This window comes from Spodoptera frugiperda, chromosome 21 (assembly GCF_023101765.2).
Source record: "Spodoptera frugiperda isolate SF20-4 chromosome 21, AGI-APGP_CSIRO_Sfru_2.0, whole genome shotgun sequence".
Classification (NCBI taxonomy): Eukaryota; Metazoa; Arthropoda; class Insecta; order Lepidoptera; family Noctuidae; genus Spodoptera; species Spodoptera frugiperda.
In genome coordinates, this window is record NC_064232.1 from 3,615,253 (window position 1) to 3,640,997 (window position 25,745).

General features: G+C 38.1%; 1 protein-coding gene across 1 annotated transcript in view; it reads left to right on the top strand.

Moving 5' to 3' along the window:
* The window catches only part of LOC118280360 (scavenger receptor class B member 1), a 67,158-nt gene extending 41,668 nt beyond the window's left edge, over positions 1–25,490 (top strand). The window contains exons 3-12 of the mRNA XM_035600358.2: positions 9,746–9,856; positions 12,500–12,644; positions 16,828–16,969; positions 19,065–19,265; positions 19,693–19,812; positions 21,791–21,914; positions 22,410–22,553; positions 23,049–23,167; positions 23,714–23,842; positions 24,516–25,490. Of these exons, the coding sequence (XP_035456251.1) occupies positions 9,746–9,856; positions 12,500–12,644; positions 16,828–16,969; positions 19,065–19,265; positions 19,693–19,812; positions 21,791–21,914; positions 22,410–22,553; positions 23,049–23,167; positions 23,714–23,842; positions 24,516–24,773 (1,493 nt within the window). The 3' untranslated portion in view covers positions 24,774–25,490. The remainder of the gene's footprint in view (positions 1–9,745; positions 9,857–12,499; positions 12,645–16,827; positions 16,970–19,064; positions 19,266–19,692; positions 19,813–21,790; positions 21,915–22,409; positions 22,554–23,048; positions 23,168–23,713; positions 23,843–24,515) is intronic.
* Positions 25,491–25,745: the final 255 nt, after the last annotated feature.

Consider the following 25,745-nt stretch of genomic DNA (forward strand, 5'->3'; position numbering starts at 1 on the left):
TTGAAACTATCAAGAGTGATTTCAGTTTTTGCTTTAGTCTTCAATATTCAGTTCGTTTTTTATTTCTTCCCATAATTGGTTAATTTTTCTTCTATTTTTATGGTTCACATCTTTGCTGTTCCGTATGGGTGTCCTCTCAAAGATTGCCGAAATCATTTGCTCTTGCACGTCCGAGGACATTTTGATACGTCACAAAAAAATGTAGGTACACAACACTATACTACAATGCAGACGCGCAACGCGGGCGGTCACCGCTTGACTGGAGTGCACCGCTCGTTGCCCGCTCCCGCGCCGCTCCGCCGCCGCTGTGTTCGAAAACCGGTCCATTTGATTATACGCATAAGATCCTGCCGCTGCCGCGCCGCCGCCGCCGCCGCCCCGCTGCCCGCAAAATTCGAGGCCGAGGCCTTAGTGCGGTGAATCCGCGAAGGCAACCATCCCCAGAAAAGCTTGTGAGTTCAAATAAAATTATACAAAACGTAACATAATTATATGGCACAAGTAGAAATTACTAAGCGTACGCCCTGCACATCTAGCCCTTTTGTTGTTTTTAAAGAATATCGGCTATAATATGTAACTATTCTTTGTAAATACTGCAAGTCATCCTATGAAATTAGTAATGATTGTGACTTTATTAATTTTCAGCATTCCAGTGGAATACCTACACAGGCTGACAACGTGACATGTGGTGATGTAAATTCAGCAACAAGCTCGATGGCAAGACTTGTTGCAGCAACTTCTATTAAATAAATAAACATATTTTTTCAATGTATCTACTTTATTATTATTAATTTATCCCACTAATTACACCTAGACCCCTATTTAGACCCCTTGCCCGGCAATGGCACTTGCAACCACTCGGCCAACGAGGCAGTCTAAAACAAATATAAGGTAACCTAACCAAATAAGGCCTACCTTATTTTTATTACCGCCTAGCTCGAAGGTTTAAAATGACAATGGGCTGATAATTTCAAAATCTTATATTTATTTATTAAACTTTGTAATAATGGAATCAAAATGGCTTTAGAAACAAAAATTACAATTTTGTAAACACAAATAACTAAAGTGTCACTTTGGCCTTATTGGGAACCCTATGTCTTAATAAGGCCTCAATAAAAACTAGTAAGTATTCAACTTCTTAATTATAACAAAACTTTGTCAATGCTTATAATAAATGTAATGAGATCTTATTAATTAATTTTGGTCATTATACATCAGGCTAAACGAGTTTCTCATCATGTAATACCAAGTAACATCTTTGAAGTCATCGGTACCCCAGCATCAGTCAAACGAATGAGAATAACTTCTTGTTCTGTAGCCAATTTAGCGACCGACCTAGCTTTCGTGTAGTGGAAACCACTCTTTAGATGATGCGTACTTCTTTGGAAGTTATATCTGGCTGCAGCAGCCTACCGGGTAAAACAGGGTGCATAAAATTCGAAGGGTGAATAGATACTATGAAGAATTTCCCGATATCCATTCACCACTTTTCTGTATCTATTCACCCCGTTTACCCCTTTCTACCATTTTAACAGCGTTTTCCATCTTTTGCAAAATCCATTAGCTTTCTTTTTGACAGAAGCTGGTGATCCGTTTTCTATGAAATTACTGAAAAACAACTATGCCGTAATAAGGCCTACACGTTTTTTTTGTAGGCTTTATTAGGCCATGGCACATAGGTAAACAAAACAACGATTATATGAAATACACCGATATTATAGCTATTTCACTAATGTGAGGAGATGGCTAAATGTATAATTGTCATATAGACAAAACACGGCACGTCGTATACTGATAAATATAAAAATACTAACAGTTTACGCTACTCAAATTTTATAAAAACTAAACTGCGCTCCACGTCGTGATTGTTTTCGTCTGTAGGTTAGAACATAATCGCGGCACGGGTTGGTTGCTGTGCTCAAATTAGTTAAGTAATGTGCATGCACACTTCTACAAACTTTGGCGACCATTTGACATCGGGAAGAGGGAAATTTTCAAAATAGGCTTTATTGGGGCATAGGCCTTATTTGGTTAGGTTACTATACAATCATATTGATTGTCGAATTGATTTCCAAGGATTTCACGCATTTTTTTCAGTTAGGTACTTTGAAATTTCCTATGTTCTTGTCGGCCATCTTCTAATGCAGCAGTTTCTAACATATGGTATGCAAAATATGTTCTACCAAACATAGTTAAATCAAAAATATTAGTTATTGAAAAATATAAATAGATGCTTTCGCGTACGTCAAAAGTCGGTGAGTGCCGCAACTACGATAGTAATAGTATGTCGCTATAGCAACGGCTTTTTTTTTTTTTTTTTTTTAGGGTGGAAAATCATCCAATGACTTCTCCCGCCTTGGGCGAGGCGAGAGGGAGTGTCAGACTCTTACTGACTAAAAACCACCCCGTTCCTACTCCTGCCCGTCGAGCCGGAGCCCCGGTAAACCCGCTAGGTTGTCCGCAGCTCCGGGGTAGTCCGCAGCTCCGGTATAGCAACGGCTAAACTTGTAACTCATGGTACCAATATTGTTTGAAAAGAATGAACGATTTTTAGTCAAACTACAGTCATTGTAGTATAGTAAACTATGACATTGATGACAGTGATAGTTAGAGCAACTCATACTACCAATTTTGGTACTTAAACTATCCGCTAGAGGCGCTGTTCCAGTTTGCATACATTTTTTCAACTACACTGTCTGCGGAAATTTTACAAGACAAACTCATGGTAGAGGTACTGATCGTATTTGAGAAAACGTCAAAATCGATAGACATTGCGATAATATTCTCACGTCTCATATGAATAGAGTTTTATAAAAGAGTTTGTTTGAGTTTGAGTTAAATAAAAATTATCCTTGAACGTATGTTAAGTGGTATTGTAAATTAAATCGTATATGGTTGAATTTCGACCACTAGGCGACCACTAGTGTAATATAATCCGCTATCCATATCACTTCAACAGCCTATAAGTGGCCATAGCCGGCCAAAGACCACTTCTCGCACAAAGAAAGTTTGAGCATTAATCACCACGCTTGCTCAATGCGGGTTGGCGATTTCAAACTTATAATTAATTGTACCTACATAAGCTCAGCTGTCCAGCTGTCAATATACCCTTTTAAAGTAAAAAAAAAGCGAGACCGTCTGGTCCGATCACCTCTACCTACCCCATTTAAGACACAACACCTTGTCTATACAATCTAAGAATACTATGAACTAATTTTCCGTTTACCATAAACAGCATAGATACGTTCATTTAGTATTCACAGCGAGACGTCTCGCGATGAGGTTTCCGACCTCGCCTGAGTACATTATGTAAATAATAATTACATACAATGTAAACATAGCTCTTATATACTTTAATTTTGTTGTTAAACATTGTTTTTTTATACTACTGTTCCAACACATGATATATGACAGAAAGTAGCACATTTATTTCTTTAAGGGGGGAAATTCATCCAATGGCTTCTCCCGCCTTGGGCAAGGCGTGAGGGAGTGTCAGACTCTTACTGACTAAAAACCACCACGTTCCTACTCCTGGTTTGTTAAACCGGAGACCTGTTAAACCCGCTAGGCAGTCCGCAGCTCCGGACGTCATAAATCCTATGTACACGCGGCTACGATAACTAGTATACACCAACACATCGACACAACTATCGCTACACAATATCCCTGTGTGGGTATTCCGTAGTAATGTGCATAAAAACGTTTGTTCATTACGCACACATTGGTATATACTATAAATTATTGTGTCGGTATATGTAAGAATTTCGTAAAAGATTTTATGAATAAAAACAAGGGTAGACATAAAAATAATACTTAACAAACATTTAATAAATCGAACAACGAAAGATCGAGCTACACAAATTATACCCATACAAATATATCTAAAGGAATCTTCTCGTTGTATATTTATGTTATTGAATCCATTACAATATTTCGTAACATTTATTAATTGCACGTTTGGCGTAATGGTTAACGCTTTGAGTTATCAGGCAAGGTGTCGCAGGATCGAACCCAGCACTAACTAGTTCTTTTTGTAGTGTTTATCAAATATTTTTAAACAATATCTAATTCTAAATTTCTAATGATTCGATACTTGAGTATTAAATTTGTAATGTTTGTGGCGACCACGCAACTCTCGGGTCATTTTATTTAGCCCGTTTATAAAGTAACTACCGTCAATTCTTTAAATGTTTTCCAGATCACCCAACTTACAAAATAAAATTATATTCTTAGTTGTCAATTTATGAGCATTTCATTTTCATAGTTTATTGCTACATAATTCGTGTGTAAAGCTCAACATATCTCAACACTTCACAAATTTGAAAAAGGCAGAAGTAATTATTTTGCACGAACAAAAGATAGATCTTTTCTTTAGTGAAATAGAAAGGCGCTTAACGATATCGGTGAGTAAATAAGATAATTATTATGTTGATATTCTGGGTAATTGATTGAATTAATAATTTTATTTTAAGTTCTCTAAAATTATATTTTTAAATATAATAAAATAATGTTATTATTTTTTGTTTTATAAAATACAAAAAATAATAACATTAAAAAATTTATGAATATTAATATTTGAATAATGAATACTTTTTTATTATTATTGATGAATTTATTATTAAGAATAAATAATTATTGTTTAATAAATTTAAAACTTAATCTATTTTAATTTATATTAATAGGATACTAATAATAATATTTTCTTAAATATCCTTATAAATAATTTATTATTAATCCTGTTGTAGCTTAAAGGATTTTAGTAGCATTTTATTACTGTGTAAACCTATATATATGTTGATTATAAAATATTGTATAATTATTGTGTTTACAACTAAAGCTACTTGTAGTTATATTTTATTCCTATTGATAAGTAACTTTATAGATTTTCATGGTATTTTAAATAATATATTTTTGTTTAATAGTGTAAGTCCGTGCAGTTATGGGTGCGCAGATATGCGGAGACTGGTGATATTGAAAATTGCCAAGCTGGGCCGAAGCCGAAGGCAAATTCGTTAGCCCGGCACTACGACATCATAGCCAGGCATAAGGTTGATCCCTTTTTCAACGCGCACTACAGCAACGGCACTCGATGTCTTCACGCAAACAATAAGGAGGCACCTGCATTCTGGTTTAAGGTGCAGGGAGCCACCCAAAAAGATATTACTGCCCACAATGCACCAGGAACAGCGATAAAATTTTGCCAGAAGTTTTATAAATTTTGATAGGGCTAATAATGTGGTTATATTTAACGATGTAAATAATTAATTTCATGCTAGCAGCATAAAGTTTAAATTTATTTGTATTGAATATTTTTTTTGCGTTAACGCTGAGTTATATCGATTTATTTTTCGATAATCAGTTACTGAGCCATCAGCCAAATTATATATAGTCCAAATTAACTACAATGTTTATATTTTTAAAATAATATTAAAATGCAGTCTAGAAAATACGGTGAAGTGATGTTATTGTTATGCGGTTAGAAATTGTCATAATTTCTTTCTATTCAACATGTTAATTCACTTCATTTCTAATTTTTAATAACTTATGTAACTGCTGTTCAACTAATTTGAAACATTATATTTACGCTCATCCTTAACCAACTTAGAGTATGATTCGAAATGTTATAATGTTAAAAACTTATTTGTATTAATCGTCACATTTTTGCTAACATATTGCCCACTCGATATTGAATCTTATAGCAACAGCCTTAAAACACAAAATGGAGAATTCTAATAACAAAAATTTGCTAATTTCAAGAAATAACAATATTTACTGTGAAGCGGAAATTTGGAAAACAATGTTTTAATTAAATTTTTATAATAATTTTATTTTTTAATACTTTTTTTAATTTTAAATTTTAATATTAAAAAAATATATATATATAATGTTTCTTATTGTTTAATAATAAGTAATAAACCATATTAAAATTTAATTTATTATTATTTAATTAATAATAATATATTTTTTTTTTGTAATAATCATTAATAAATAAAAAATTGTCTATGAAAACAATTAATAACATTTTTTATTTGATTTATATCCAATATTTATATTTTATTTCTATAAAAATAAATTATATGTAATAAAATAGATATCGTTTTATTTACCGACTTAAATGCTTCTTTTATAGTCTGATTTTATTATACAGAAAACAAAAATAAACTTAAAAAAGACAAACAACGAAATAAAATTCATCTAAAAAATACTTTTTACGTTTTGCTGGTTTCGAACCCACATCGGCGTAGAGGGAGACGATTAGAGCAAGCTCGTTAAACCACTCGTCTACGAGCACTACATCTAGTTCAGTGAAAATGTTGAATCATATCATCAATTGTAAATATTTTTAACCTTACCCATCTATTAAATTATAAAAATACATATACCGACACAAAATTTATAATATATACCAATGTGTGCGTAATGGTCAAACGTTTTTATGCACATTACTACGGAATACCCACACAGGGATATTGTGTAGCGATAGTTGTGCCGATGTGTTGGTGTATACTAGTTATCGTAGCCGCGTGTACATCGCATATATATGCGAATTAACATGGATAGAATATCCCAACGAACGACAGTTAGACAGAAAACCCGCCAGGCACGATCACCTCGGCTAGTTGGAGGATCCTCCTTTTCTTAGGGAACTTTACTCTATGTTCCTTTTTTTTTTGAGGGGGGAAATCATCCAATGACTTTTCTCGCCTTGGGCGAGGCGAGAGAGAGTGTCAGACTCTTACTGACTAAAAACCACCCCGTTCCTTCTCCTGCTTTCCGAGCCGGAGCCCCGGTAAACCCGCTAGGTAGTCCGCAGCTCCGGATCAGGCATCAGCCCTGCTGGGCCCCATCTGTGGTGGTCTGATGGCTCTTTGAGGCGCGCGCGGAACGCGACGCGCCGCACGCATGGGTCTGGTTCTGGTCGGGCGGCGAACTACCCTTGCTCGCCGTCTGCAGGCCCGCACTTACGGTGGCCGGAGATCGTCCCGCGATCCCCGGAGGGTCTCTCGCGACGGCTGGGCCGTGAGGAGGTTTGTTCTCTCACGCGCCCCGCCTCCTCCTTAGCTAGCATGACTGCTTCGCAGAAGGAGGAGGTTAGTTAGGTTAGTACTCTATGTTCCCTAAACTACTAATCAGTAGCAGCAAACCTTACAGTTGTGCTGGTGGTAAGCAGACCCCGTAGTCTTAGTACACCTGCATCATCAGAGATACCACATTTAAATTGCTCTCAGCACTCTCCTAGCGCGGTACATGTCACATAGCTTAGCATAGTAGTTACAACTGTGTACAGTCTGTTACTATCTAAGTAGCAACACTACTGAATCGAAATGACTGACTTTTTCCAAGCCGATCAAAAATAGAGACTATATCAGCTATTTCAAAAGATTAGCATGAAAACAAAGAAAAAAATAACAATTTCGTATTAAAATTACTATTAACCTGATAACTATCATTCGGTTCTAGTCTAAATATATATAAGGTATTTTCCCAGGTTTTAGGTGACACAAAACACAATAGAGTTTCTCTGTAGGTAAATAAAGTTTTATTATAATTAGTTTACATTAGTATATGGTTTACAAATCCACGGTTAGTACTAACATAAGATCGTAACATACCTGTAAATAAAGAAACAACATTTAATGTTTATAATTGTGTCGTTTCTTAATTAAATAGCAACAAAGGATCGATATTCATTTTATACAAAAATATAATTTTCATTACATATATACCTATATACATAATAAATTAATGAATAAATTAAATAATTGGTTTAAAGATAGATATATCAACAGTTTACCCTTGAAATTAGCATTAGTTAGAATGTATTTCTTCACTTATGCTACTTATTATGTACTCTTTAAGGTCGAATTTGGACTGTACGTGATTTTTGTTATAGAAAGATTAATTTACGTATCCGGTACGACTGGAGAGAGGTCAGGACCAATGGCTATACGTGGTTTCCGAAGCTCGGTGGTCAAATACCGCCAGACTTCCTGACTCCGGGCTTAAAATGGTCATCTTATTTTATAATATAAAAATAATTCGGGTTTCCCTTTCTAACGCTATAACTTTAGAACGCACGAACCGATTTCCACGGTTTTGTATTCCTTAGAAAGGCTCCGTGAGGTTTAAAGCATAAAAAAATCAGGAAAATATCAAGAGAAAAGCAGGAAAACAGGGTAAATCATTGGTGGCGAAACGGAGTTCGCCAGTTTGGCTAGTATTTTTATTAATAATAATAATTAATGCTGCTTATGATGAAGAGTGGTATGAAATTAAGTCCTAGGTTAAGGAAATGTAATCTAGGATAAGTTAGCCCTCAAATTTGCAACGCCTGAAAAAGGCAGTTAAGATGTACCTAACATTTAAATTAAGACCTGTAATACCTACCTTAACGTGCAAATAAATATTTTGAGTTTGAGTTTGAGTCCCTCCGTGACTCGAAACTAGTACCTAAAGCTTTTCTCCATTAATTTACGTGATTTTTGTTGATGATCATCTTACTAAGACAATTCCATTATCACTTTTTGGTCGGCGCTGGAATCGAACCCGCCACACGGTGCACAGCAGCCGGCCACACAACCACTGCACCAGTGCAAGAGGGATGGAGCTATACAACCTACATAGCTGCGTCCCTCTTGCACTGCTCAATGATCGACCATTCTGACACAATTGTAATAACAGACTAAGGCCCCAGCTCTGTAATCTGTGTATTTTATCCTTTTTTTTAAGGGGGGATAATCATCTAATGTCTTCTCCCGCCTTGGGCGACGCAAGAGGGAGTGTCAGACTCTTACTGACTAAAAACCACCCCGTTCCTACTCCTGCTTTTCGAGCCGGAGACCCGGTAAACCCGCTAAGTAGTCCGCAGCTCCGGATCATTGCACTGTACCTACCTTTATTATTTCAATCCGCGTTCTTGAAGCGTGATCAAAGTCAAAGTCAAGTCAAAGTCAACATCATTTATTTCAAATAGCCCAGGAAGGCACTTTTGTACGTCAAAGCAAATATAATAATATTAATAAGGTCTGTCTGTCGGTCAGTTTTCTAGTTGATCTATTTGCTCGTTCCAAAGTGTAGATTCCTATGGAGAAGAACGAGCGATCGACATTATAGGCTGCCAGGAATGTGAACCTGTTACACAGTATTGTTGCCAATTTATCCATCAGCCTGACAGTCCCGTTACTATTTATGGGTGTACTGAGGTCCTGGGGGCCTACTCTAATTCAACGAACGAACGAAAAAACTACGCAGATTGCATACTACAATTCTATTTATTGCGAACTTTCGTGAACAAAAATGAACGAATGAAATTAAAAATAAAACGTTATTTCAAGTAATTCTATTAGTAAATCAATAAAACCTATGGCCGAAGATTAAACGAAACTTCGGATTCGAGAACCGGAGTAGGCCCAGGTTTACTATCTGTTTAGTCCAGTTAAAATTCCTCACTGACTTGCTGATCAATCGGGCAGATTCCTAATCATGTATAGCGTCCTATTTGTTTTTTAAAAAAATCTTTAAATCATTTTTGGATTTCAAGCCACGCTGTGGCTAAACTAGGAGTATGCTTAAAGGAATGCATCCGTTCAAATTCATCTTAAACTTCCGGGCCACCACGACATAAGAGCAAATAGTAGCTTTGCAGCTGGTGAAACTGCGTGGGAGTGACTATAAAACAGTTACTTTATTTATGATCAACCTATAAAAGTATCTGTGTCTAATATCAAACAATTTGCTTTTCCAGGTCCCGTCGTCCAATGCGTATGGGGAGTCCTGCTGATACTACTCTCGATAGGCAGCGTTATATTCACGCCTCTAGACTTCATGTTACTAGAGAAACTGAATATGAGGCCTGGTAAGTAGATTTTATGGAAATATTCTCCTTATTTTTTGGGATATGGCCGGCAATCAAGCAGACGTATCACCTGATGGTAAGCATTCAACGCCGCCTAAGAACATACGCAACATCAGAGGAGAGCATTGTCGGCCTTTTGGGTGTTGTTGGGGATTTACGGACTGGGGATTAAGTTTTTTTTTTTATAGAACACGCACACGTAAACGAGCAGAAGTATCACCTGATGGTAAGCAATCGCCGCCGCCCATGGACACTTGAAACACCAGAGGCGTTACAAGTGCGTTTCCGGCCTTTTGGGGGTTAGGAATTTAAAGATTGTTGGGGAATCGGAGATTGGGAAAATTGGGACTCCGGTAACCTCACTCACACAACGAAACACAACGCAAGCGTTGTTTAGCGTCGGTTTTCTGTGAGGCCGTGGTATCACTCCGGTCGAGCCGGCCCATTCGTGCCGAATGCCGAAGCATGGCACTCCCACACTTATACTTAGCCAAATAACTCAGCTGTTAGATAATAAATTGACATTGAGACTGCGGGTCGCGTGTTTGATTATCACCTTGCTATTCAAGTTTAAGGTCATAAGCAGAGTGTTTGCTATGTCTAAGCGACAAGGTGATGGGAGTTGAAAAAAAAATTTTAAGATGAATTTTTTTTTTCTGGTAACTTTAAGTTTCGTAAGGGGACGCCACATTGGAATAGATTTAAGTGTGGGAGAGCCATGCTTCGGTACGAATGTGCTGGCTCGACCGGATTGATACCACGGCCTTACAGAAAACGGTTACGTTATGTTTCGTTGAGTGAGTGAGGTTACCAAAGGCCTAACTACTCCCCTCCCCAATCTTCCCAATCCCCGATTCCCCAATACCCTTAAATTCCTAACCCCCCAAAGGCCGGCGACGGACTTGTAACGCGTCAGGTGTTACAGGTGTTCATGGGCTTGGCGTTGCTTACCATCAGTTGCATACATCATGCTCGTTTATCTGCTTATACCATAATAAACAAAATCCCGCCAGTATAATAAGAGCCGATTGAGGGCCTACATTAATTGACAGAGACTAGACAACAGCGCCCTCTGTAATTAATTTGTTACCACTCAAGATCTTTAGAGACGTTACCTATGTTTACTCTACTCTCAAGGTCAAAGTCAATATCATTTATTCCAATTAGAACCAGAATGCTATATTGAACGTCAAAACAAAAAAAAAACTACACGTGTCAATCCTATAGTTGCTCTATTTGTTCGTCCCAAAGTGTAAATTCCTATGGAGAAGAACGAGCAAGAAACTCCATAGGTTACTCTTTTTCAATCAGATTCACAATACAATTCTTGATTACATTGTTTTGTTGATTCAATTATGTGAGAATAATTTATTTATTTATTTATTTAGGTCAACCAACAACTGTTTACACTAAACATTTCTAACTTAATAGCTAGGGTAACATTGATAAGTGCAACAATTACTTAAAGGTTAACACCTCATGCACAAAAACGGATTTATAACATACAATAAAAAAAGTGTATAATTATTTAGAAAACAATAAAAATCAAAATTACCAATTACATATATTAAGTATCATAAAAAATATTTATTTGGAAATTAAATTGATTAAATTAACACCAATATCAGAAAAAGCAAAAGAGGTTCGAACTTGCGGACTACCTAGCGGGTTTACCGGAGCTCCAGCTCGAAAAGCAGGAGTAGGAACGGGGTGGTATTTAGTTAGTAAGAGTCTGACACTCCCTCTTGCCTCCCCCGAGATGGTAGTAGTCTTAAAAAAGCCAAAGAGGTAAAAAAAGAAAATAACTTTAAAGACTAAACTAGAATCAAACGTGAGTCTTTACTCAGCAACCAGGCACTCAAATGCTAAAATAAACATTTGAAGTACTTATTGAATCATTCAGACAATATTTTTTATCAATATGTTGTTAATTGATTATAAAACTTTATGCAAATAGAAATACACACGAATGACACATTTCAATGTTTTATTTACAAGGCTTACCATATATAGTATCTGTTATTGACGCGTTTTAATTTTATACCTTTTTATAAAAGAAATAGCGGGCAAACGGGCAGACGGGTCACCTGATGGTAAGCGATCAGCGCCGCCCATGGACGTATACCTATTTATTTAACTTTAACTTGTGGGTTTACCTGTGAACCAATAGAGAAGAACCTAGTAATTATAATAATCTCCCCAATCTCCAAACTTCACTCCTCCAAAACTGGCATAGCACTTGTAACGCCTCTGGTGTTTCGGGTGTCCATGAGCGGCGACGATTGCTCGCCATTAGGTGCTCCGTCTGTTCGTTTACCGGCTTATACCATAACTAGCGACCCGCCCCAACTGCATATGGATGCAATAGTGATATATTATTCATGTAGTATACATATAAACTCTTAAATGTGAATGTAAACTTGTATGTTTGTAAACGCACCCACGACACAGGAGAAAATCCTAGAGTGGGGCAACGTTTTTAAAAAAAAACAAAATAATTCATTCTATCTGTTAAAAAAACCCGCATCAAAATCCGTTGCGTAGTTTTAAAGATTTAAGCTTACAAAGGGACAGAGAAAGCGACTTTGTTTTATACTATGCAGTGAAACAAAAAAGTATTTTCACATTCTCTCTTGTCTCCAGGCATGCCACCCTACGAATGGTGGTCCGACCCACCTGATGAGGTGAAGTTAAGAACCTATGTCTTCAACGTGACGAACCATGAGAGGTTCCTGCTGGGGCTGGATCAGAAGCTGAACGTGGAAGAAATTGGACCTGTAGTTTATTTGTAAGTATGTTTCCAATTCTTTCGAGAATAGATCGACTAATTTCAAATCACATCGGGACTCATATTCATGTGCGTACGTGGTGTGGTGACGTCGTGTAGCCTATAGATCTATGACGTATCTGTAGATATAATATGACTAATTTTTATTTTTAATATCCGTCTTGTAGATTATTTTAAAATATTAGACACGTATTTTGTATTTTCTTACGGAAACAAATACTTTCGAAGATATATTGATTTGAAATATCGAGTGTCATCACTTCTATGTATGTATCTACATTTTTTTTATGGAGAAAATTATCCAATATTTTCGCAATTGCCTCCGCCCATGGACACCCGCAACACCAGAGAGATTGGCGGCCTTTTGGGGTTAACAATTTAAGGTTGGGGAATCGGGGATTGAGAAGATTGAGAAGGGGGGCCTCTAATTGGGCCTCTGGTAATCTCAATCACACAATGCAAGCAATTTCACGTCGGTTTTCTGCTCGGCCATGGTATCACTCCGGTCGAGCCAGCCCAGCAGTGCTAAAGCATGGCTCTTCCACACTTAAAAGTATTCTATTCTGCCGTTTCTACACAACCTAATGACTTTGCATTGTCAAAATATTTGAACAAGACAAGATTAAACTCTAATTACTTAAACGTTTTCTTCAAAACATCACCGACATGTTATTTCACAAGTAATTAAACACTATAATGACTATATTTGACACAGTGGGTACTGATTTTATCGCAGCATATCAATGTATACTAAATATCGTCAAGAGATTTACGACTTTATTACAAGAGTGTAAGGGTGTTTTTCCACCACGGCCTCACATAAAACCGACGTGAAACAACGCTAGCGTTGTGTTTCGTTGTGTGAGTGAGGTTACTGGAGGCCAAATTACCCCTCTTCCCAATCTTCCCAATCCCCGATTCCCCAACAACCCTTAAATTCTTAACCCACAAAAGGCCGGCAACGCACTTGTAACGCCTCTGGTGTTTCAAGTGTCCATTAGCGGCGCCGTTCGCTTACCATCAGGTGATCCGGCTCGTTTACCGGCTTATCCCATAAAAAAGGTAGAAGACGTAAAAACTATATTCAAGTACCAGTCGCAATAACTCTTGGTAAATACCAGAGAAATCGCAATAACTTTTTACTTAACACGGGTTTAACCCAAAAACCAAAGTAGCCTAACCTAAGCTTATATAGATTCAAACGCAAATTAAAATTATATTACTTGGACACGTTAAGTTTTTAGAAATGTTTAACATAGTAACATAAGTTGAAGCCAAGCAAGTGTGTTACAACATTTAAAATTTTGTACTTAAGTACTTAAAAACCGCAAATATTATATTTTAGTACTTAAATACCTATATTTATTTAGAAACTTAGAGATTCAGCGACCCCACAGTCAAACCATTACAACGGTTTTGTGGGGCTTAGTCTATAATAATGTTACCTGTGTATAAATATAAATAAATAAAAATAAAAGCTTTAAATAAAAGAAAACCAAGACACCAGGAAATTGACTTGTCTGCTCTTTTGTGGGGAGTTCTATTCCATAAGAAAAATAACTAATCGTATAAGAATACGGAGCAGATTTACAAATGATAAATGATACCTAAATGATATTCATTTCTGTAAATAGGTCATAAAATAACACTTTTACACGTCAATATTTCAAATAGCTAGATGAGGCCGGCATTTCCTATCTGACTACTCTGAGAAGAAATGCCGTAACAAACTCAGAGGTCATAGTCTCTTTTAAAGTCCAGACAATGAAATAGAGGATAATGTGAGAGAACCGTGCAAGTTGGTTCTGTAGTGGTCTTTAGAGGAAAGAACCACAACAGTATGACCGGACCTGTTCAGATGGCAGTACGCATGTGTCAGTTTACAATCAGCTCAGCTAACGGCTGTTGCTGAATGATCCGACGAACAATACCAACCAAAAGAACATTTGGGTAGGTCTCGTAAATGCTCACACTGTCAGAATATATGTAATTAACTAAAAGTGAAATGACTAAGCAAACTCTCACACGGTCCTCAAAATAACAATTTAAAAAATAATATGTTAAAAAAAAATCGAATGATATTAATGTATTATATCATCTCAAATAAATACAATACAAATCCAAGATGTGTGCACGGTGAGGTCACAGTACCTCATGACGGATTACGGATGGTAATGTGTTGTTTAAGGTCGGTGATGCAATGTGACGCACTCCGGCTGTGAGGCTTCATCGAGTAAGGTTCCATGCACATTTGAAGCGAGGCGATACTGTTGATAAGTATAAAAGTAACAAAAAAAATATAAGTAAACTTATGACCTGAGAAAACTATTGCCAAACTCAAAACTTTTTTCAAAAAAAGGAAAAAGCCAATAGTTAAAATCCGAACGTGTTTTTTTAAGTCGGTTAAAAATACATGTTTACCTAAAACCTTCTCCAAAGTCTGAAAAATCAAAATCGACTATGCTGAAAACTGTATAATATTTATTTTTCAGTCAAACTTGAGATAATAGCGCTCCAACATTCATACAATATGACATCAAACTGAGAATGTCCATTTTTTAAGTCGTTAATAAATTAGCCTATAGATCACATTTTTTATGGGATTGGTAGACAAATGACTAGAAGGTTGACGTGATGGTAAGCAATCGGCTCCGTTCATGGATATCCACAACTAAGTAGAGGAGTTACAAAGTGCTTTGCCGGCCTTTTGATCGGATCATTAAGCCCTCGCTATCTCGCCTGATGGTAAGTGATGATGCGGGCTACGATGGAGCACGTCTGCCCATAAGCAACCTATTCACTCGGGCTTTGAAGACACCCAGGTTATACCCTCACTCACACGGTAAATGGGAGATGTGTTTCCTGATGGGTATAACCTGGGTGTCTTCAAAGCCCGAATGAATAGGTTGCTTATGGGCAGACGTGCTCCATCGTAGGCCGCATCATCACTTACCATCAGGCGAGATAGCGGCCAAACGTCGACCCATTTAATATAAAAAAAAAAAAAAACAAAAAAAAAATATTGCTTATTTTCTTCAACAGTAAATTTTTTTTTTCTAGGGTTCATTAACACGTTAACTGCCTCGTAGGTTACCGGTGACCTACGTTAGTGGAGGATTTGCCTTCAACAGTTTTCTGATGGCAGTTAAAGGCTTAATTATTAAGGGGCTCGCTGTCACTTTGAAATTTTAACAAGAGTTCGTAGAGACCAAAGTCAAAAAGTATTTCTTATTTAATGTTATATCCAAGTGTGTGCTCCAAACCTATTCTATAGTAACGTTTAATGACTCCGAACACAAAATACAATCACGGAAGTGACACATTACGAATATGAATTGTTCATCTTAATTGATGATGTAGTAGGCGTCACTTTGATATAATTTGTTGCTTTATTTATGTAACAAAGGAGGTTTGGTGTTAGGCAAAGGATTATTAAGTGTTTTGTACAGACGACAGTACGGAGATTTTTAACTTTATTGCGTAATAACGAGCACCTAGCTTCACTGACGGACAGACTGACAGACCATTATTTATGTCTATTTATGGTGGAATTGGGACAAATGATTTGACTTTGGCTGGTTTTCGACTAGAAGCCGGGTGGTGTTTAGTAAGACTCAGTAAGAGTCTGACACTCGCTCTCGCCTCTCTAGGTGAGAGCAGTCATTGGATAATTTTATTCCCTAAAAAAACTTTATTTTTATGATATAAGCCGGTAAACTAGCAGACGGATCACTTGATGGTAAGCAATCGCCACCGCCCTCGGACACCCGAAAAACCAGAGGCATTACACGTTGCCGGCCGGTAACCTTTTTGGGGTTAGGAATTTAAGGGTTGTTGGGGAATCGGGGATTGGGAAGATTTGGAAGGGGGCTAATTGGGCCTCCGGTAACTTCACACTCACACAACACAAGCGTTGTTTCACGTCAGTTTTCGGTGAGGCCGTGGTATCACTGTCGAAGCATGACTCTCCCATACTTTTTTTTTGAGGGGGAAAATCATTCAATGACTTCTCCCGCCTTGGGCGAGGCGAGAGGAGTGTCAGACTCTTACTGACTAAAAACCACTTTTCGAGCCGGAGCCCCGGTAAACCCGCTAGGTAGTCCGCAGCTCCGGATCAGGCATCAGCCCTACTGGGACTCTCCCATACTTAGTTTACTTATGTATAGGTACTTTTTTATTCCAGAGAAAAGCTCCTCCACTCGAACGTTCGCTTCAACGAGAACAGTACGATGACGTATACTGCGAAGAGGTTCCCCATATACCTCCCGGACCTCAACCATGTGGACCTTAACGCTACCATCATAGTGCCTAATGTTGGAGTGCTGGTAAGTCATACTATTTAATACTTTGGGGGCTTTATAAAACTTTTGTAGAGTATGCTCTGTGGCTGGCAGAGGTTTTTTTTTGAGGAGGGAAAAAAATCATCCAGGGGCCTTAGTCTGCTATTACAATTGTGTCACAATGGTCGATCACTGAGCAGTGTAAGAGGGAGTTTTAATAAGGGTATAATATCCTAGTTATTATGAGATTACATTGGTCAATAAAACAATTATATGACCAGGGGCCTTAGTCTGCTATTAAAGAGGGACGGAGCTATGTAGGTTGTATAGCTCCGTCCCTCTTACAATGCTCAGTGATCGACCATTGTGACACAATTGTAATAGCAGACTAAGGCCCCAGTTCATCCATCCATCTAATACGGGCACGGAACGGCAAACGTAACGTGGGCAGACCTCCCCCTAGGTGGACCGACAATATCTTTAGAGTCGCGGGGGGCCAGTGGATGCAAGTGACGGCTTGTCGTTTTACGTGGAAATCCAAGGAGGAGGTAGTCTTCCGACTGATGATGATGAGAGGTAGTATCTCTTACCGACTCAGTTCCTACTTCCAACTACTGCTTTTTGAGCCGGAGCCCCGGTAACCCGCAAGGCAGTCCGCAGCTCCAGAGAGGGCATTGGTTGGATGCAAAGGATTGAAGATCTAGCTCAGTAGATCACTGCTCGTGATTTTTAGTTTCAGTGTATCTTACGACAATTATTACAAAAATTCAAATATCTATGAACCTATGCAAGAAATTGCATAACGCCTCAAAATAACCATAACGAATGGGTGTTTTGCAAAACGCTATTTGAAAACAAACAATAATAGTTAAAACTATTAAACATAGCCATTCTTATAATAATGTCAGGGATCCCAAAGCAATTTAAATTAATAATAAGCATTTATCCTATTATTTGTTGTTATTATCTATTAAATTCTATCTGTATACAGTAAATCATGACTTTGACCTGTAGGTACCCCGTATTCAACAGTCGCGCCATCTACCTATGGCAAAATTTATACAAGTACTAAACCAACAATACTGCAGAAATTTTATCGTGTTTTTGCCACCTTATCGTCATTATTGAAGTAAATGAAATTATTTTTGTTTTATATTGGTATTGTAGCTATAGCTAGCTTTATAGTTGCTTAATTCCATTCATTTGTTAACTTTGGTAATGCTCGTCTGGCAACCACTGTCTCCTAAATATGTTGATATGTTTTATTTGTGGATAATGCAGTGGACTGCAACATTGCTACTTGCTTTGTTATACTTAAGAGTTTGTATTGTTGTAGTTGTTTATTATCCCTCAATAAATAAAATAAAATTATCATCAGTCCATGTTAGTCTACTGCTGGAAATAGGTCCCTCCAACAGCACGCCATTGAGCTCGATCTTCAGCTCTTCTCGTCCAACCACTACCAGCCACCATGCGAATATCGTCACTCCATCTAGCTAGAAGGCGTATATGCTTGTCTAGACCCGGTCTCCACTTTAGAACACGTTTACCCCAACGGTTATCGTTTCTTCAACAAATGTGACCGGCCCACTACTAATATTTTGGGCTGTCTTATGACTTTGTTTCTCCATCAGATCATTTAATTTCGAATGCGATCCTTCAGAGAGACTGCGACCTATCTATACTCCACGAACAGGGTTTCGTGGAGTATAGGTAGTACCATAGTATCGGTAGGTAGGTAGAATTGCCAAGTGACAGCGATGCGCTTACTAACTAATGAACGATTAATCTATACTAATATTATAAAGCTGAAGAGTTTGTTTGTTTGTTTGTTTGAACGCGCTAATTTGTTTGAACGCGCTAATCTCCGGAACTACTGGTCCGATTTGAATAATTCTTTTTGTGTTGAATAGTGCATTTATCGAGGAAGGCTATAGGCTATAAAACATCACGCTATGACCAATAGGAGCTAAGCAGAGCGGGTGAAACCGCGCGGAAGTAGCTAGTATCTTATACGACAAAATAAAAAATACGTTTTCATGACCTAACTGACGGACTAAATAGACTTCATTTTCATACCCCGTCATCATCCCTATTGCATATGGATTTGTGCTCATCATTCTCTCTCTCTTCATTCCAGGGCATATTCTCCTACCTCCACAACGCCAATTACTTCGTGAAGACGGTCCTGAGGTCTCTAGTCAGCATGTACAGTCCAGAGCCATTCGTCCAGGTCACTATATACGATTACCTCTGGAACTTCACCGACCCAGTTCTGGAGATGTCCAGGAATTTGGTGCCTGGACTGGTACCTGTTAGCAATGCTGGTATGTTGGCAAGGGTAAGTCTTGTTTTCTACTTTTTTAATACTTAATTCCGGCGTCTGAGCGAACGAATCTTAACGCTCCAGCCGTAGCAAGAGACACTCTGGACGTCGGCGATCGCGAGACGATCTCCGGCCACCGTAAGTGCGGGCCTGCGGACGGCGAGCAAGGGTAGCTCAACCAGACCCGCGCGTGCGTGCGGCGCGTCGCGTTCCGCGTTATAAGCCCAGGTTTCCCCACGATGTTTTCCTTCACCGTTTGTTAGTGGTGTCTAAATAATCTTAGAAAGTACATATAACTCCGAAAAAGTCACATTGGTTGCCGTTGGTAGGTTTCAAGCCCGCACTCTCATGCATGAGAAGAGGGTGTTCTACACGGGGCTCACAAAATAACTGGTGAAAACTGTTACATTATCAAAATATTTAATTTGTTCTCTGCTTCCAGGTATACGCAGACTTCACGGACGAGATGACAGTGAAGATTGGACCCCAATGGGGACACAAGGAGTTCTTCCAGATAGACCGGTTCAGGGGGCAGCCGCAGATACCTGGGTTTGATCCTGATGTGAGTATTTCTGCTCAATACTCTGTTCTGTTTTGTTTGAAGTTTTGCGAAAGAGATGGATTTTTTTTATGAGACATCGCCGGTAATCGAGCAGTCGTATTACCTGATGGTAAGCAATCGCCGCCGCCCATGGACACTTGAAACACCAGAGGCTGTACAAGTGCGTTACCGGTTTTTTGGGAGTTAGGAATTTAAGGGTTGTTGTTCGGGAATGGGGATGGGGAAGATTGGGAAGGGGGGAATTGGGCCTCCGGTAACCTCACTCACACAACGAAACACAACGCAAGCGTTGTTTCACATCGGTTTTCTGTGAAGCCGTGGTATCACTCCGGTCGAGCCGGCCCATTCGTGCCGAAGCTGGGCTCTCCCACACTTAAAAATGGATGAATGAATATTTATATTAACTGTCAAAATTTTGTATATTTTTACTTATTCTATTTTTATTTTTTGTAAGGAATAGTGTCAACCTCACTCACACAACGAAACACAACGCATGTTAGCGTTGTTTCACATCGGTAACAACTCGTCCCTTACTGTTGTGTGTTACTTTTTACGCTTCTAATCTCTCGTGGACTTGTGGATAATTATAACGACTTGGCATTTCATTGGACATTTCATTGACTGACCCAGAATACAAAAAAAAAAAAAATAATTAAAAAAAAATTAACGGTGCATTTTGTATCTATTGCCGACGCAGCTTAAATCGTGTCGGCGGCACTCGTCGTAGATCGTATAATTTGACAGGCTGCTGTTCGCATATAATGTCCATTATATGCTACATGGGATGGGGCAGGTATCAAAATAATCTGACTCCGCCGGCACAATTTTTAGATACCATTATTCGACATGACATTGAGAACGAAATGGACGAAGAAAGTTAATATGTAAATGTGTTTCTAAAAATCATGTAATAAATGCAATAAGGTATAATACTGTGTTTTTATTATTTCCTAGGGCCCAATACTAATGTCACATTGACAGACGAGAGGTCGAGAAACAGTAAAGCCAATAGCTAATATCAATCTTCTAATAATATACAATAACTAAGATTTTTTTCACACAGGACGGTATTTGAAGTATTTATAGAGACTACATTTTTAAATTCTTCAAACTCAAATATCTCAGCTTCGATATAACTTAGGAAAAAAATAATTGAACATATATGTGTAATGAACACAGCAGAACAATGTAACATGAAAATTATTGGTGGCCGCTGAAAAAAAAAATGACGCCACAAGTCCATACAAAGTTACTCAAACCCCTTTTGTTGACATTTCTCGTATTATATTGTCTATTTCATGGTTACGAATTACGATGGTCTATTGCACAATTACGTGCGATGGCCAAGTTGATCTATTTTATTTGAAACGTTAAATAAATTTAATATTGATAATATTATAATAACATTTTACATAATAACTTAAGACAGAAGGTTCTTTAAGTAGGGCCTAAATAAAATAACCGACTTGGTATTACATGGATCTCACAACTTTTTACGGTAAAAAAACTGATGAGGTGCGAGACTTGGACTTTTTACCCGACTGCGCCAGAAGAAAGGTTATTTACAGGATGTTTTTGATGGTATTTATTTGACACAAGACCTGCAATTAAACCAACTAGAGAGGGGCTAAGAACTATGCTCGAAAACCGTAATTTGGCCTTTTCGGTTTTCTAAAAATTTTACTGATGCTAAGCTGGCTGTGCGAGTAAGATATGCTATGAAGATGCGCCGGCACAAAGTAGCTGGGGAAGATGCGCAGTTCGAGTACGCAATGTATCGATATCATAACACGTATCCATAACACGCATCTTTCCATATAAAAAAAAACATAGCTTAACTGAGTCCATTTTCACTAGTGTTAACCTACCAATGAATATGATTGGTGGAAGCCAAACGCATCCACAGCAACGTAGCATAGCACATCTCTGGTGGAAAAGTACTCTAATAAGACTAAAATTATTTGTATTTGCGTTCCAGGTATGTCCAGACCGCATCTTTGGTTCGACAGAGGGCGTTATGTACGCCCAACGACTTACAAAGCAAGATGTCTTGCAATATTGGAGGAAGACTGTTTGCAAGCTGATGCCACTTTACTTTGATAGTAAGTTATGTCTTTTCTTATTTAGACCTAATAATTCGTAGTCAGACGTCGTGGCAGGCCCAGAAGGAGAAGGTGGGATGAACTTGACGTCTATGAAGAGACGAGTGGAAGGAGGGTAGGGAGGCCTTTGCTCTGCAGTACGATTACGCTCCTTCCTAATCACCGATTCCCCAACAACCCTTAAATTCCTAACCCCAAAAGGCCGCCAACGCACTTTTAACGCCTCAGGTGTTTCGGGTGTCCATGGGCCGTGGCGATTGCTTGATTACCATCAGGTGATCCGACTGCTCGTTTACCGGCTTATACCATAAAAAAAACAGAATTTAGTTTTTTCAGAACGCGCTGCAGAAGATTACTTAAAGGTTTATTCTACTCTGTCTGTGATATAGATACACGGTACTGGCGAAAAGTTACCTATTAAAAGTGCTGCAAAGATAACCAAACATGACTTTACTTCTGTTGAATCTTCTAATAAACCCCCTATTCTTCTTCCAGGCGAGCTGACGATGTTCGACGTGCCGCTGTACCGCTACAACCTCTCGGAGAACGCATTCGATCGTGTCAAGAATGGCACCGACTGTTACGACACTGTGCCCAGTCTGCACTCTGGCCTTAGTGATACTTCCAAGTGTTATTTCGGTAAGAATATTACCTATAAACATTAACAAGTTTCTTCAATAGCGTAGCGTGGCTTGGCTTGGCTTGACCCCCTTTTTTCGAGGGACGGGGAGAATCATCCAGTGACTGCATAGCAGATTATCGGGGCTCCGGTTCGAAAACAGAAGTAGAAACGGGGTGGTTTTATTAGTCAGTAAGAGTCTGACACTCCCTCTCGCCACGCCCAAAGCGGGAGAATCATTAGATTATTTCTCCTTCTTAAAAAAGGGGGCCTGCCAAAGTCGCGGAGAGAGAGTATCATATAAGATACTGAGACTTCAGCACGGTAGGAACTCTCTTATCTCACCCAGGGCGGGAGAAGCCATATTATGATTTTCCATCCTTTGCCTTTGAGAGAGAGAGGGATTTGAAGATGTGGTATCACTCCGTGCCTTACCGAAGCATGGCCTGCTCTTCTTGAGAATATTATCATAATAAGAGATAAATGTTTCAAATATAACGTTTTCTGTTTTACAGATTTCCCAATGGTGGCTTCGTTCCCGCATTTCTACACTGGAGGTATACCCAAGGACAAGTTCGTGACGGGCCTCAAACCGGACAGATACAAACACAACTCATTTGTTGTTTTGGAACCGGTAAGTGGTATCGTAAAACAATCTTGGCATTTAAGCTCATTTTAGCACTTGCAAAGTTGCTACTTTGTTTCCGAAAGGATCGATGAAGAAACAAATAGTGTTTCAAGTATCTGGCAATCTGTCTGACGACTGCACGGTTGGAGCGGTGGCTGGGCAACTGGCTGCCGTGCAACGTGTAGCGGGTTCGATTCCCGCACGGAGCAATTCTTTGTGTGAGTTATTTCGGGTCTGGGTGTCATGTGTATGTGAACTTGTATGTTTGAAAACATAACCGTATCCGTTTTTAAATAAAAATGAATTCACACTTCATCCTTATTAGGTATCCTTACGTCGCCGCTACACCTCTTGCCTCACCCAAGGTGAGAGAAAAAATTGGATCACTTTGCCCCTCAAAAATAATAGGAATTACATGTGTGTTTGAATTGCAGCCTTTAGGGCAATTCCTCTTGGCCCCCTCAAGAGTAATTGTTCCAGGAACCTCACTATCACGATTGTTTAAGCCATAATCCACAAAACCTTCCAATTTAATACTTGTTCTTCTTCCAGTACACTGGCACACCCTTCGAAGCAGTAGCGAGGATGCAGAGCAACCTACTGGTCCACGATCTAACAGGATTCCAAGAGAAGTTCGCCAACGTATCCAACTCCGTGATACCCCTGTTTTGGGGGGAATATGTAAGTTATCTAAAATAAAATCGATGTTTGTTTTTGTTATGGTATAAGCTGGTAAACGAGCAGACGGATCATCTAATGGTAAGCAATCGCCGCCGCCCATGGACACCCGAAACACCAGAGGCGTTACAAGTGCGTTGCCGGCCTTTTGGGGTTTAAGGGTTGTTGGGGAATCAGGTATAGGTATGGAAGATTGGGAAGGTAGGTAATTGGGCCTCCGGTAACCTCACCCACACAATGAAACACAACGCAAGCGTTGTTTCACGTCGGTGTACTGTGAGGCCGTGGTATAGTGATACCGGTCGAGCCGACCCAGCAGTGCTGAAACATGGCTCTCCCACACCGTGAGCCTGACTTTGCGTTGTATTTTGATTATTTTGGGGGCCAAAATGACAACCAACATATTTATTTTATTTGAGTTTTCACTCTGTAGTCCCAAAATTGTGACCATTAGCCAAAAAGGTATTTATAGGTGGTAGGCCGAAAGTCACCTAGCGGGTTTACTGGGATCCGGCTCGAAGGGCAGAAGTAGGAACGAGGTGGTTTTTAGTCAGTAAGAGTCTATCACTCCCTCTCGCCTCGCCCAAGGCGGGAGAAGTCATTGGATGATTTTAAAAGCCCGAAGTCAATCCTCATTAAAAATCTTGAATTTAATCATTGTATCTTATTGTTTCAGCACCAAGAGGGTCTGCCGTCGAAAATAAGGATAACTGTATATTTTTCAATAGTAATATTGCCACCATTGTCTATAATTATATCAAGCAGCATGCTATTAATCGGCATATACTTACTCGCTAAACTAATTTACACAAACAATTTAGAGAACGATAGTCTAAAATCGATACTTATATTTAAAAGTAAAAGTAAAAATAATATTTCAAATAAAAATAAAATACTAGCCTTTGAAAAAGAAACTTTTTTGAAGACAAGTTAGATTATTTTTTGTCGTCAATCGATTATTCGATTGTATGTGTATTTGAGTCAATATTTTTATAGAACGAATTTGCTACGAGTAAATGGAAAAGCTTGCAGGTTTAAATAAAAAATTGGTATGAATTTTGTAAGCAAAGATTAGTTGGTAAATAACAATAAAATATACTGGGCGGACTGTCAGTTAAAGCAATATGGTTCTATAAAAATATATTGACTCAAAATTATGAATAAGTTGTATATTAAATAAAAGGGAAATGGTAAACAATGTAAATAAAGACTGAATATCATATATTTCATGACATGGCCAAAGCATACACGAAATTTTAATAAAATTGAGTTTAATTTTAAAAATTATGTTTAGTTTTTCCTTCTTGTTACATCTACCTCAGTGTTACTGTAGAAAAAATAATTACCAACCTAAAGTAACAATATCGACTCTTATTTTGTTTATTTTTCTTTTTGTAATTAAATTGTAAGTACTTACTTATTCTTGATTTATTTTAAATACTTTTACTTATAATTCGTAAATCTCTTAGCCGAAACTATTATTTTTTAATCTATTAAATAGATAAATGAATGGTGTAAGCGTATATTTTATAAATACATTCGGGGTTAGTTTGTAGTTATGATTGTTCCTAATTTAAAATAGTTGCAACAATTTGCTCACTGTTAGCTTTAAGATAATTATAGTAAACAGTAAATAAATACATTTTATATATCACATTGTTTCATTTTTATGTGACCATTCAATAATCTAAATCCTGTAGGCACTGTTTTCAGAACTCAAAAGCAACGAAACGTTTTGGGAGGTTTGAAAAAAGAAACCTACTTCCGGTTGTATTGTAACTAAGTATTTCTGTTTCTGTTTAACAACAACCATAAAATATTTAGAAAATAATACAATTCAACTTTATATACGATTAAAACGTTTAGAAAAATGATTACACACCCTTTTTAAAACTCGATTTATAAT